The sequence below is a fragment of the Solanum verrucosum genome, unplaced genomic scaffold (genome assembly GCF_900185275.1).
Source record: "Solanum verrucosum unplaced genomic scaffold, falcon-dt-bn FXZP01000006.1, whole genome shotgun sequence".
Lineage (NCBI taxonomy): Eukaryota > Viridiplantae > Streptophyta > Magnoliopsida > Solanales > Solanaceae > Solanum > Solanum verrucosum.
In genome coordinates this window covers 242,455-253,489 of record NW_026019841.1, presented here as the reverse complement: position 1 = coordinate 253,489, position 11,035 = coordinate 242,455, and the positions used below count along the sequence as shown (strand labels likewise).

The 11,035-nt window shown below is 33.4% G+C and overlaps 1 protein-coding gene across 1 annotated transcript; it reads right to left on the bottom strand.

Moving 5' to 3' along the window:
• Positions 1–3,816: 3,816 nt before the first annotated feature.
• LOC125816185 (probable gamma-secretase subunit PEN-2) lies at positions 3,817–10,765 on the bottom strand. Its single transcript, XM_049495777.1, has 2 exons — positions 10,398–10,765; positions 3,817–4,192 (listed from the first exon to the last, which is right to left on the bottom strand). Exons 1-2 carry the CDS (start codon positions 10,681–10,683, stop codon positions 4,032–4,034), a joined length of 447 nt encoding a protein of 148 aa, XP_049351734.1. The 5' UTR covers positions 10,684–10,765; the 3' UTR covers positions 3,817–4,031.
• Between the last annotated feature and the right edge of the window lie 270 nt (positions 10,766–11,035).

The following is an 11,035-nucleotide window of genomic DNA, read 5'->3' as shown; positions in this document are numbered from 1 at the left end:
TTCACATCCACTTCATTCAATGCAACACTGAATTTGCACTCCAAATATTTCATTTTGGTCTTACTCAACTTGTACTCATTAAACTTTAGAGTTTATCTCCAAATGTCCAACCTAGCATTAACTTTGTTTAGTGTCTCCTCAATCAATACTATGTCGTCAACTAAAGGTGGCAATGGAGTGGAATGGGTGCGAAGTAGGGCAGGTTTAAGCATATGCGGGACAGGCGGGTTGGGATAAATGTGATTGCGGGACGGGGTAAAATTAAAAAATACATAATTTATGTGGTGCGGTGCGGGTGTGGGGTTAGGGCAGAAACAACTTTAGAAATCAGAAGCTACCCTTAATGTGATCCGAAAGATCTTGCTAATTAATGTGATTACTTTTAGCTATTGGAAGTTAGCAATTTTTATTTTATTTTTGTAAGTTGTCTAAATAATGATAACAATAATCTCTTATAAATGTATTAGAGGGGCATGGCCCGTGCTTGAGTACCGGCTTAATATTTTACACTTCAAAGTGATAAGACGTATAAAGATACACAATTATAAGCATTTGCAACTATATATTGATGCAAAACTATATTGAACAAATACTTAAGTTTACACAAAAATACACTTTCATATATGCATTTTACATATTCAAAATAATATAACATCAATAATCCTTGTCTACGAATATCTTTGTCTCAATAGTTTGGTCAAAAATGTCCCTATTGTTATTTAATGGGTTAAAATTGCATCATTTTCAAATAAATATATTATTTACTTAATGGATCAAATTCATAATTTACTTAATAATCTATGTCACTTGATCCATGTGTTAAAATAAATTAAATGAGGTTTACTCTAATTTTAGTCATTGTACAAATAATTGCGGCCTTTACACCCAATTCACAAAGAGAACAACATTGCACGAACAAGAAAACAAAAATCAAATTGAGAATGTCAGGTAATATTTTTCGACCGACCTCTATTTCCTTTTATATGCATAGATTGATTGTTGCATAGAATGTTAGGTAAGATATATATATATATATATATATATATATTAACCCTAAAATAAATAACATATATTGGACTTGTGCTAATACGGACTCTATAGCTAATTTTAGTAGGGATTTTTACATAAATAATATATTTTATTTGATTAATTACGATTTTAAGTGTCACTTTATTTTTATTACCATATATGACATAATTTTAGCTTTAATAACCATTTGATATAAATACGTATTGAAGTTGTATTAAAATTGTATTAAAGTTGTATCAAAACAATATTAAAGTTGTATCAAAATTGTTTTAAAGTTGTATCAAAACTGTATTAAAGTTGTATCAATATTGTATTGAAAGTTGTATCAAAAGTGTATTATTATTATTGTAGAACAAATGTAATACATTTCTAATAATGTAAACTAATTTAAATAGTATCGGAATATTTGAAATTCAAATATAATACTTGTAATATATTTGTATTAAAAATGTTTTAGTTGTATATTAGGCGAAGTTTTAAGAAATTGTATTAAAGTTGTATCAAAACTGTATTAAATATAAACATTTGGTGGTCTGGTGGTGATGATTTATCAAAAAAGAGGTGAAGCTCTGAAAAATCTGTATTAAAATTGTATAAATATAAACGATAGTTATAACACAATTCAAATCATACATTACTATAAATTTAAAAAAATGTAAACTAATTTAAAGTATCGAAATGTTTGAAATCACATATAATATTTCTAACTATATTAAAAATATTTAAGTTATATATTCACCAAATGTACAAAATAGAAAGATGAACAGAGAAAAAAAAAAGGAGAGAGGGAGAAAGAGAAAACAAAAAAAAAAAAAAGAATTAAAGAGAGTGAAACGAAAAATAAAAAAAAATAAAGAGAAAGTGAAAAACGAGAAAAAAAAGAGAGTGAAAAACTAGAAGAAAAAAAAAGGAAAGAGGAGGGAGAGAGAGCCAAAAATGTCATAAATGGTAAAATACATTATATTACTATAAATGATAATTATGAAAACGGAAAAGGGTCATATTTGCCCCTATACTTTTAGAAAAAGGTCATATTTACCCTTCATTACACTTTTTTGATATATTTGCCCTCGCCATCCAACTTTGAGGCCATATTTACCCTTCATCCATTAAATATCCTTATTCCCACATAAATTTACCTATGTGGCACCTACGTGGAATTCATTTTCTCCTAATTAAATCTAAACATTATTTAAATTGTTTTAACTCAGCCCACACGATTAAATCCTTTCCACTGACCGAAATAAATCCAACTTTGATTCCTCTGCTTAATTTTTCTCCATGGGCGTTTTATACAACAAACATAGAAAATTATATATATCCTTTTTCACATCATACACCAACAAGATTAAGAACTAATACAATTTTTAACGTTTAATCCAATAATTTTTTGTTAAGTACATCCAACTTTCATCTTTAATCTCGATTTGATTAAAAAAGAGGTAGAATTTTTACAAACAATCTACACGTGCTCTGTTTTTTCGATTGTTTCAGACGGTGGAGAGGGTGAGGTGAAGTTCAACAATGGAGATGGAGGATTCAAGTTGGTTTCTGGTGGCTACAAGATTGTTACGCGGTGGTTATTGATGGAGAAACGGGAATGAGATGAGACTAAATTCGACGCAACTACTAGAAAACTTCTATATATCTAGATTATTTAATGTTGTTCAGAAATACATTTATTTGGTGGATCTGATTTGATTGTTCAAGGGTGGTGTTTCAGTTTTTCGGTGATGATGAAGATCTGACGAATTAACAGTGGTTTAAGATTTATTTTTTTGGGATGATCGGACCTATTTGGTGGTGGAGAGACGAAACAGATTACCATCTCTAAACTTCTATGTTCTCTAGTATTCCTCTCCAAACTTCCAAATTAATCAATGGAAGTTTAACAAAATTGTGGGCAATTAAAATTTAAATAATGTTTTAGATATATTTAGGAGGAAATAAAATCCATGTAGACATAGGTAATTTATGTGGGAATATGGAAATTTAACGGATGAAGGGTAAATATGGCCTCAAAGTTGGATGGTAAGGGTAAATATATCAAAAAAGTATAACGAAGGGTAAATATGACCCTTTTCTAAGAATATAGGGGCAAATATGACCCTTTTCCGTTATGAAAATAATATATACTCCATCTGTCCTTAATTACTTGTCCACTTTTCTTTTAGTTGTCCTTAATTACTTGTCAATTTTGACTAATCAAGAAAGAAAGGACAATTTTTTTTACTTATTATACCCTCAATTAATTATTTTGAAAAAGGTAGAACTTCTTGAAAATTTTAAGTTTTATAATTCATCATCTTCATAATTAATAAGAATAATTCACTATGATAATTGTTTTCTTAATAAGTGTGTTAATTCAAAAGTGGACAAGTAATTAGAGATAGAGGGAGGGTATTGTTTATGTAAAATGACCATTTTAATATAGGAGGCTAGAATAACTTAAACTCTCTCCATCATCTACTCTTACATTTCCCATATCATCTATGGTTACATAGTAAACATCGTCAAAGAAAGCAGCCATTCATATTATGTTATTACATTTATGAATTAGTTCAATATTGAAAAAGATGAACTAGGACCAATTGTGCTAATTGGATCCAGTGAATTTTGAAATTATCACTTTTTACCTCATATTTTAAATTCAATTGGAAGCATCGATAAGTTGTGTCCTATAAGAAAATAGGTCGTCAGGTTTTCTTTTATATTACCTAAGATAACGGTGAAGAAGCCTATGAAGAAAATACTGAAATAATAAAATCTAGATCTGACTAGCCAAAATGACAACTTCCAAGCTACAGCCTGCAATGTATACCTTTGAGTTTTGCATACAATTGAGTTCAAAAGGTGCATATCTTCCCTGGTTTCCTCACTACTTAATAGAATCATGGTAACTGTCTAACTGAGATATTCCAGTCTCTCAGTCTTTTTCAAGGGAAGTATATATACAAATCTTGTATCTACGAGGTTTGACCACAAATGAATGCAATAAGTACCTAAATCCACCCCGTCAACCCATATTTCTCAGCAACGTTGTACATTACTAGCTTGTCCCACGCATGACCAAATAGACGCTCTCCTCCAATGGAAAAGGTAAGAGCCCAACTTGAGAGGATAACAGCAAACACCGTGAAACCTATTGCCGACCTGACAACATCTACAAATCATAGTTTTCAAAACTCAATATTAGACAAGTGCTTGCAGGCCCAAGTTAAAATGATAACTCATAACAGTAAACACCATGAAACCAATTGTTCTAAGCTCTCATAAAAGCAAACACCATGAAATTCACCTAACATCTATAACTCAAAACATTCTAAAACCTAAACGAATAGAGACTGTAATACGCCCAGTAGATTAAAGTAGAGATAGCTATATAAGAGTTATCGGAGTCGCCAAGGATGTCATGAAACCTAATTCAGACACACCCAAGTATAATTTGGAATTGTGGATGCCATCAGTGACATCCGGAGAGGTATTCACCTCTTAAATAGGCATATAATATTCTTCAGATGAAGCAAATAAAAAAAAACACTAATATAAAAGAGAAGTAGAGCACAATATAAATGCACACACACACACACACATTGTCGCCAATTTGGAGAAATTTTGTAACTCTCTCATCAATACAGTGGAGTTCTGATCCCGTTGTTTTTACTCATCACATTGTAGAGGTTTTTCCACATTAAAATTTCAATGTTCGATATTTTGTTCTCACAAGACAGAGAGAGGATTTAGTTCCTGTTTGTTTTTACTGCGCTGTGTGAACCACACCTTTTCAAACACCAACAATTTGTACCAAAGCTTTGGTTCGAGATATCTATATTGTGGTGGAAACTCTTTTTTGAAACTGGTAACATGACTATATTGTGGTGGAAACTCACTAAGGGTTCCTTAATTGTGGCTCATGGTCTGTACTAGACTACGATTTCTACTGATATGATGAATGCAATTGAGAGTGTAATAACTCTTCAACGTTATGGCATAAGAGGCTTAGCCAGATTATAGAGAAAGGACTTGATATTCTGGCAAAGAAGACATTGTTGTCAGATTTCAAGAGTGCTAAAATAGAAAAGTGTCAGCACTACTTAGCTAGAGAACAAAATAGAAATGTCTTTCAAATATCATCTCCTCCAAGAAATACGTAACTCTGAAGTCGGAAAAAGAAAAGAAGTCTAACCAATACGTATTTCTTCTTTTCTTCTTCCGACTTCAGAGTTACTTAGCTAGAGAACAAAATAGAAAAGAAGAAATACGTATTGGTTGGACTTTGAAGTTGCCAGCAAAGTCTCGTTGGTCGACGGAGAAGTCTAGTCGAGTTGACTGGTTGGAGTCACAGTCGAGGTCTAAAAGTGCAACTGTGCAAATTTGGAAAGAAAACCCTAAAATTACCATTAAACTTTTAAAATCCTAAATTGGTCGTCTTTTTTTAAGAAAATACAAAAGGCGACGCCTTTCTCGCCATAGGCGTCGCCTTTTGAAGATCGCCTCGCTACAAAGCTAATAGGCGATAAAGGGTCGCCTCGCCTCTCCTCTCGCCATTGGCGACGAGGCAATCACTTTTCACAACACTTATAATTGATCTAGCAAACTTTGGGGTCAGTGTCTTGAAGACTAAAAATCAAGTGTTGGGTGTCTTTAAGCAGTTTCAGGCATTCAGTGAGCAAGAAACTGGGAAAGAAGCTGAAGTGTTTTCGTACTGATAAGGGTGGTGAGTATTGTTGACGAACATCGCAAGCAACAAGGTATCAACAACAAAAGACTTCTCAGCTTAATGGTTTGGCAGAGAGGTAGAGCACAATATATAGAGAAAGTGCAGATGAAAATAAATCTGACCAGCCAGCTTCTTTTGGCAATTCATGATTTCTTTCTTATTGGATTAAGCTGAAATTTGAACCAAGTGTTGCCAACAACTTGGTCCTCCATTAGAAACTAGTAGAGCAAGATTTGGAGTCATGTAGCTCTATATTTTTAGAAAGTGAACAATAGCTACTCTCAAATTGTTATAGGAAACATCCTTCTCATACCAAACTTCGCTTGAAACATCACTCTTGAAAGCAATAGCAAAATATAGGTTAATAACATGTGCAACGATTAATAAAGCATCACCCCAAAAAGAACCTGACAACTTTGCTTCAAAAAGCAAACATCTAACTCTTTTCATCAAGGTCTTGTTCATCCTCTTTGCCAAACAATAAACTGAGGAGTTTTAGGAGTCTTCTGGTGGTTGATACCTGTTGCTTGCAAATTCGTCAAACAGTCCACAATATTCATTGTTATCCGTACGAATACACTTCAACTTCTTTCCTATTTTCTCTCTCAACACTCTTAACTAAGCCTGGAACTACTTAAAGACGTCCAACACTTGGTCTTTAGTCTTCAAGACATAGAACCAAAGTTTCCTTGAACAATCACCAATAAAAGTAACAAAGTTAAGTGCACCACCCAAAGTAAGGTCTTCATTGGACCACATAAATCTGAATGCACCAACTCAAGCAGTTTTATCTTTCTTGAAGGAGGATAAGACTTGAAAGATTGTTTTCCAGACAAGCAGAGCACACTTACCTAATTTAGCACTTTTGAAATCTGACAACAATTTCTTCTTGGCCAGAACATTAAGGGGTCGTTGGTAGGGTGTATAAAAATAGTGTTGAAGAGAATGCATTAGTAATGCTGGTATATGTTATGCTAAGATTATTTCTTATTCACTCTTTGATTTGGTATATTAAAATAACATGCATTTCTTTCTTTTTTTATAAAAAATTATATGTTCATAAATATACCCTTCACAAATATGGTGTAAATAATGTAGAAAAGGTTCTCAGAGGCGATTGTGTCTTTAACTATACTAATGCATGCATTTGAACTCCTTGCATTACTAACACAATGATTCGTCATGTATTCGTTATACATAGCATAATACTCTCCATAATACATAGGTTGAAAAAGTATATCAAATAAGGTATTAGTAGTACACAAAGCTAATGCATGCATTATATTTTTCTAATGCATCCTACCAAACAACTCCTAAGTCGTTTCTCACCAAAAATGAAGCATTCATTACAAGTTGTGTAGTCAAAGCTAATAAAATCACTAACCCCAAAACAATAATTATTTTCTACACGCATATTTATTCAAGCTTTCTCTAGCAAACTAGTTTCAAATTCATCTATTTCATTTTTCGGAAAAGGGTCAAATATACCCCTGTACTATTGGAAATAGTCTATATATACCCTTCATTATACTTTTGGATCAAATATACCCATACCGTTATACTTTTGGATCAAATATACCCTTGCCGTTATATTTTGGCACATATATACTCCTAATTTTTTTTTTTTTTTTTTTTTTTTTTTGATTTGCACCGGGTGTCCGAGTCTCTTTGAGCCCCGACTAATCCCGGGGGTGCACAGGCCCTCGGCAAGGAGTTTCCCGCAAGTGCACCACGGTTAATTCAGGTTTTACCCAGTCCGATGGCCCTCAGAAATTGTTTGCACCCACTGGGTTTCGAACTTGAGACCTTGAAAGGGAGCAAACCCCAAGGCTCAAGTCAATTGCCAGCAGGCCAACCCCTGAGGGTTATATACTCCTAATTTTAATGGAGGGACACATGTCAACTTAAGATTCAAATAACCCACCCCAATTTTAAATACCCAATTTCTTTAAAATCCACCCATTTTACCCATTTTCTTTGATGACCCACCTTGAACCAAACCCATTTTCATAAGCCATTTTCTCTATCTAAAATTTATATTAAAATCAACACTCAACCACCACAAAGTTCACTGTGAAACTCAATGAGGAAGTGCTTGCGGGAGTTCGGGGAAGGGCTAGTTATACTATAGAAGTTAACTAGGGCATCTAGTTGAGACATAGTAACTACAAGAACTTCTCCTCATCATTGATTCACTAGCTTGAAACTCATCTCTATCCATTAATATTTCTTTTCTCTATCTAACTTTGAAGCAAAAACTAAGAAAATTAGTGTAGTGAAATTGGGAATGTAGAGCAAATTACTGCATTATTACTGTTAGTTATCTTATCCACCTTGATGCAAAAATTTCCCTAAAAGTTACAATTAGCAAAATTGAAAAATCAGCAAAGAGTTCATCATAAAATTTCATGTGATCTTTGTGCCATTATTCAATTAGATGGTATAAGCTTTTCACTTCTTCCTTGAGTTTCAAGGTGAGCTTTGGTCGTGCTTGAGTGCTGATTTTAAAGGAAATATGGAAATGGATTTGTTTTATTTTTAATCTAAGGAGAAATCAGATCCGATTAAGAAGCAATCCTAACCAGAATGATTCAGGCCCGGATATCTGGATTCAGAAATCCATAACCAAAAGCAAACTTGGCCGAGTGTGCATTGTGTTTTTGCGCTTCGTCCATAGGACCTTTGATCAATATCAAAACTCAGCACTCAGATTACCCCAAACAAAAACAGATACTAAACATGATTTTTTACTGAAAATAAGAATAGTTGTTTAATCGAAGTAAGCAAAAGAGAAGATTTTTGATTTGGTTCAATGTGGGTCACCGGAGGAAATGGGTGGGTTTCAAAGGAATTGGGTATTTAAAATTGTAGGTGGGTTATTTGATTCTTGAGTTGACATGTGTCCCTCCGTTAAAATTAGGGGTATATATGTGCCAAAGTATAACGGTAGGGGTATATTTGATCCAAAAGTATAACGAAGGGTATATATAGACTATTTCCAATAGTATAAGGGTATATTTGACCCTTTTCCCTTCATTTTTTCATATAAGTAATAATATTTTTTAGTAATGCTTGCTATACACTCTTAAGTTATGCCCCAGTTACCGTTGTTTAACTTCTCAAACTAGTGCTCTAAAATCTGGCTAACCACCCTAGAAGATAAAAAATGGTACAACTTATAACCTCTGGGGAAATGACTTATCATCCAACTAAATTTAATTTGTTTTCCATGTAAACATAACCATCCTAGGAGAAAGAGGGTATATCACACCTGGAAAATGTTTCAATTTTTTCTTTTGAGATAATCATCTGTAAAATGTTTTGTTATCCAGCTAAACATAATGCAGACAGCTGTAAAAAATCTCTACATTTAAACAAAGAAGTCAACTCCATAACATGGATGACATTTGATTTATATTTCTTGAATATCAAGCACTTTTTGGTCATCACTCTTAACATTAACTTTGTTACCAACAAATTGATTTTTAGTATCTAGCGATTGATTCGAAGTACCAGGTATAATGAATATTACTTTAGCATCTCAAAACTTAAAGACCCCTTTTCAGCAATCCTGCCCCCTGCCCCAGGCCTCAAAGGTTGTGAACTTCTCACCTACCTAGTGTAATTGTTCAATAAGCTTCCTAAATCTATTGAGCTAGAGGCGTTTATTCCAGTTTTGACTATCTAAGTATCTATTGCCTTAATAATGCAATCAACAAGTACCACATCAACATAACACTATCAAATATACATCACATCAGACTAAACGAGACAACTAGATAAGATGTTTTACAGTAACAATTACCTTCATGAGTTCATTTTCTCATATACTAATATTATTCCATATGAGAAATAAGTGAAAGGTTTAACAAAACTTGCAGCGGCACAAAAGTAGAAGCAAGAATTAACATAGCATGAAAAGATTCAATGATCAGAATGAGATCCGAATGGTAAGGTTTATCTTTACTATCTCATGGCTGATCCACACGACTGCTGGTTCTAGCTTACCTAATACATAACAACACAAATAGGACACGTCTCCCTTCAGTAACATAATGCCGAAGCTGACCAAATTAACCCCAAAAACCCAAAAGCAAATAGTACACTCATGAAAACAGTAGAAGCATATAAGTTCACATTCCATCCCAATTAATTTGGCGGCAATTACTTGAGAGAGTCGAACAATATTCTTTTCCAACTACATTGTTGTAAATTTTTTGTTTATCTATGAATTTGAATTTGATGCACTTTAAGTAAAACAACAAAAACAATAACAAACCCCGTGTAATTACACAAGTGGCTGTGGGGAGGATAGTGAGACCCCTCGACTCAAATAAAGAAGAAGAAGAAATTCTTTCAAAGAAGTTTTGGAAAAAGAAAATACAAAAATGAAGAAGACTAAGGAAATCATTACACAGGAATCCGAAAGTTAATGTGGTTATAGGTATTCATTTTGTTAGAAAAACATATCATGTCCTATTTCATACAATTAGATGAGTTCACCCTTAAACTCGAACCCTTCAATTTTTTTTGGAACAGTTGGGAAATGCGCGTTAACATAGGGGTTATTCAGATGGATTTCTCCAGACAAATTACGCAATGCGTCTCAATTATATAGAGGTTTTAACCAAAAGTATAAAGGACTTACATCGGCGGAGATCTGGATGATAATAGGAGCTAGGACGACGAATAACAGGCCAAAAGTATAAGCAATTGACAGCCCAAAGCCAAGGAAGAAGTAGAAATCCGAACTTGAAGAATCTACGCGCGTGATCGACGGACTCCTGCTCCGAGAGACCCAGTGGTCCGTCTACTGTCGGCCAGTCAACTCTTAACGGATTCCGGTGGGTCGCGACGGAGGAATTCATACTAATTGCGGCAGAAGGGGCGGTGGAGATGATATTATGAGTAGGATTGGATGGAGCCGCCTCCATGTCCTGATCGGAAAAGTTGTAACCCGATAGATAGATACCTACAGATAGCCGTCGATTGAATTTTGACAACTGAATACACCCAACTCAGTGGACAAATTTGAGTTGGAGGTAACAAAAGAGTTTTCAATTAAAAAAAAAGAAGATAAAACTATTTTATTAGTACATCACAATCATTTCTTTACTAATTTTACATTTATTTTCAAATAATTACCTACACGAGTTCCATTTTTAAATATTTTATGTCATATATTATTAAAGACACAAATCAAATACTCACATCTCTTAAAATTAGAATTGATTAATTATTTTTACATTTAAACTTCAAAATTAACATTTTAATTAAAATCAAATA

Coding starts and splice junctions, on each gene's coding strand:
- LOC125816185 (XM_049495777.1), bottom strand. CDS start 10,683: ATGGAGGCGGCTCCATCCAATCCTACTCATAATATCATCTCCACCGCC. Junction 4,193..10,397: donor TCATCCAGATCTCCGCCGAT/GTAAGTCCTTTA, acceptor TATGATTTGTAG/ATGTTGTCAGGTCGGCAATA.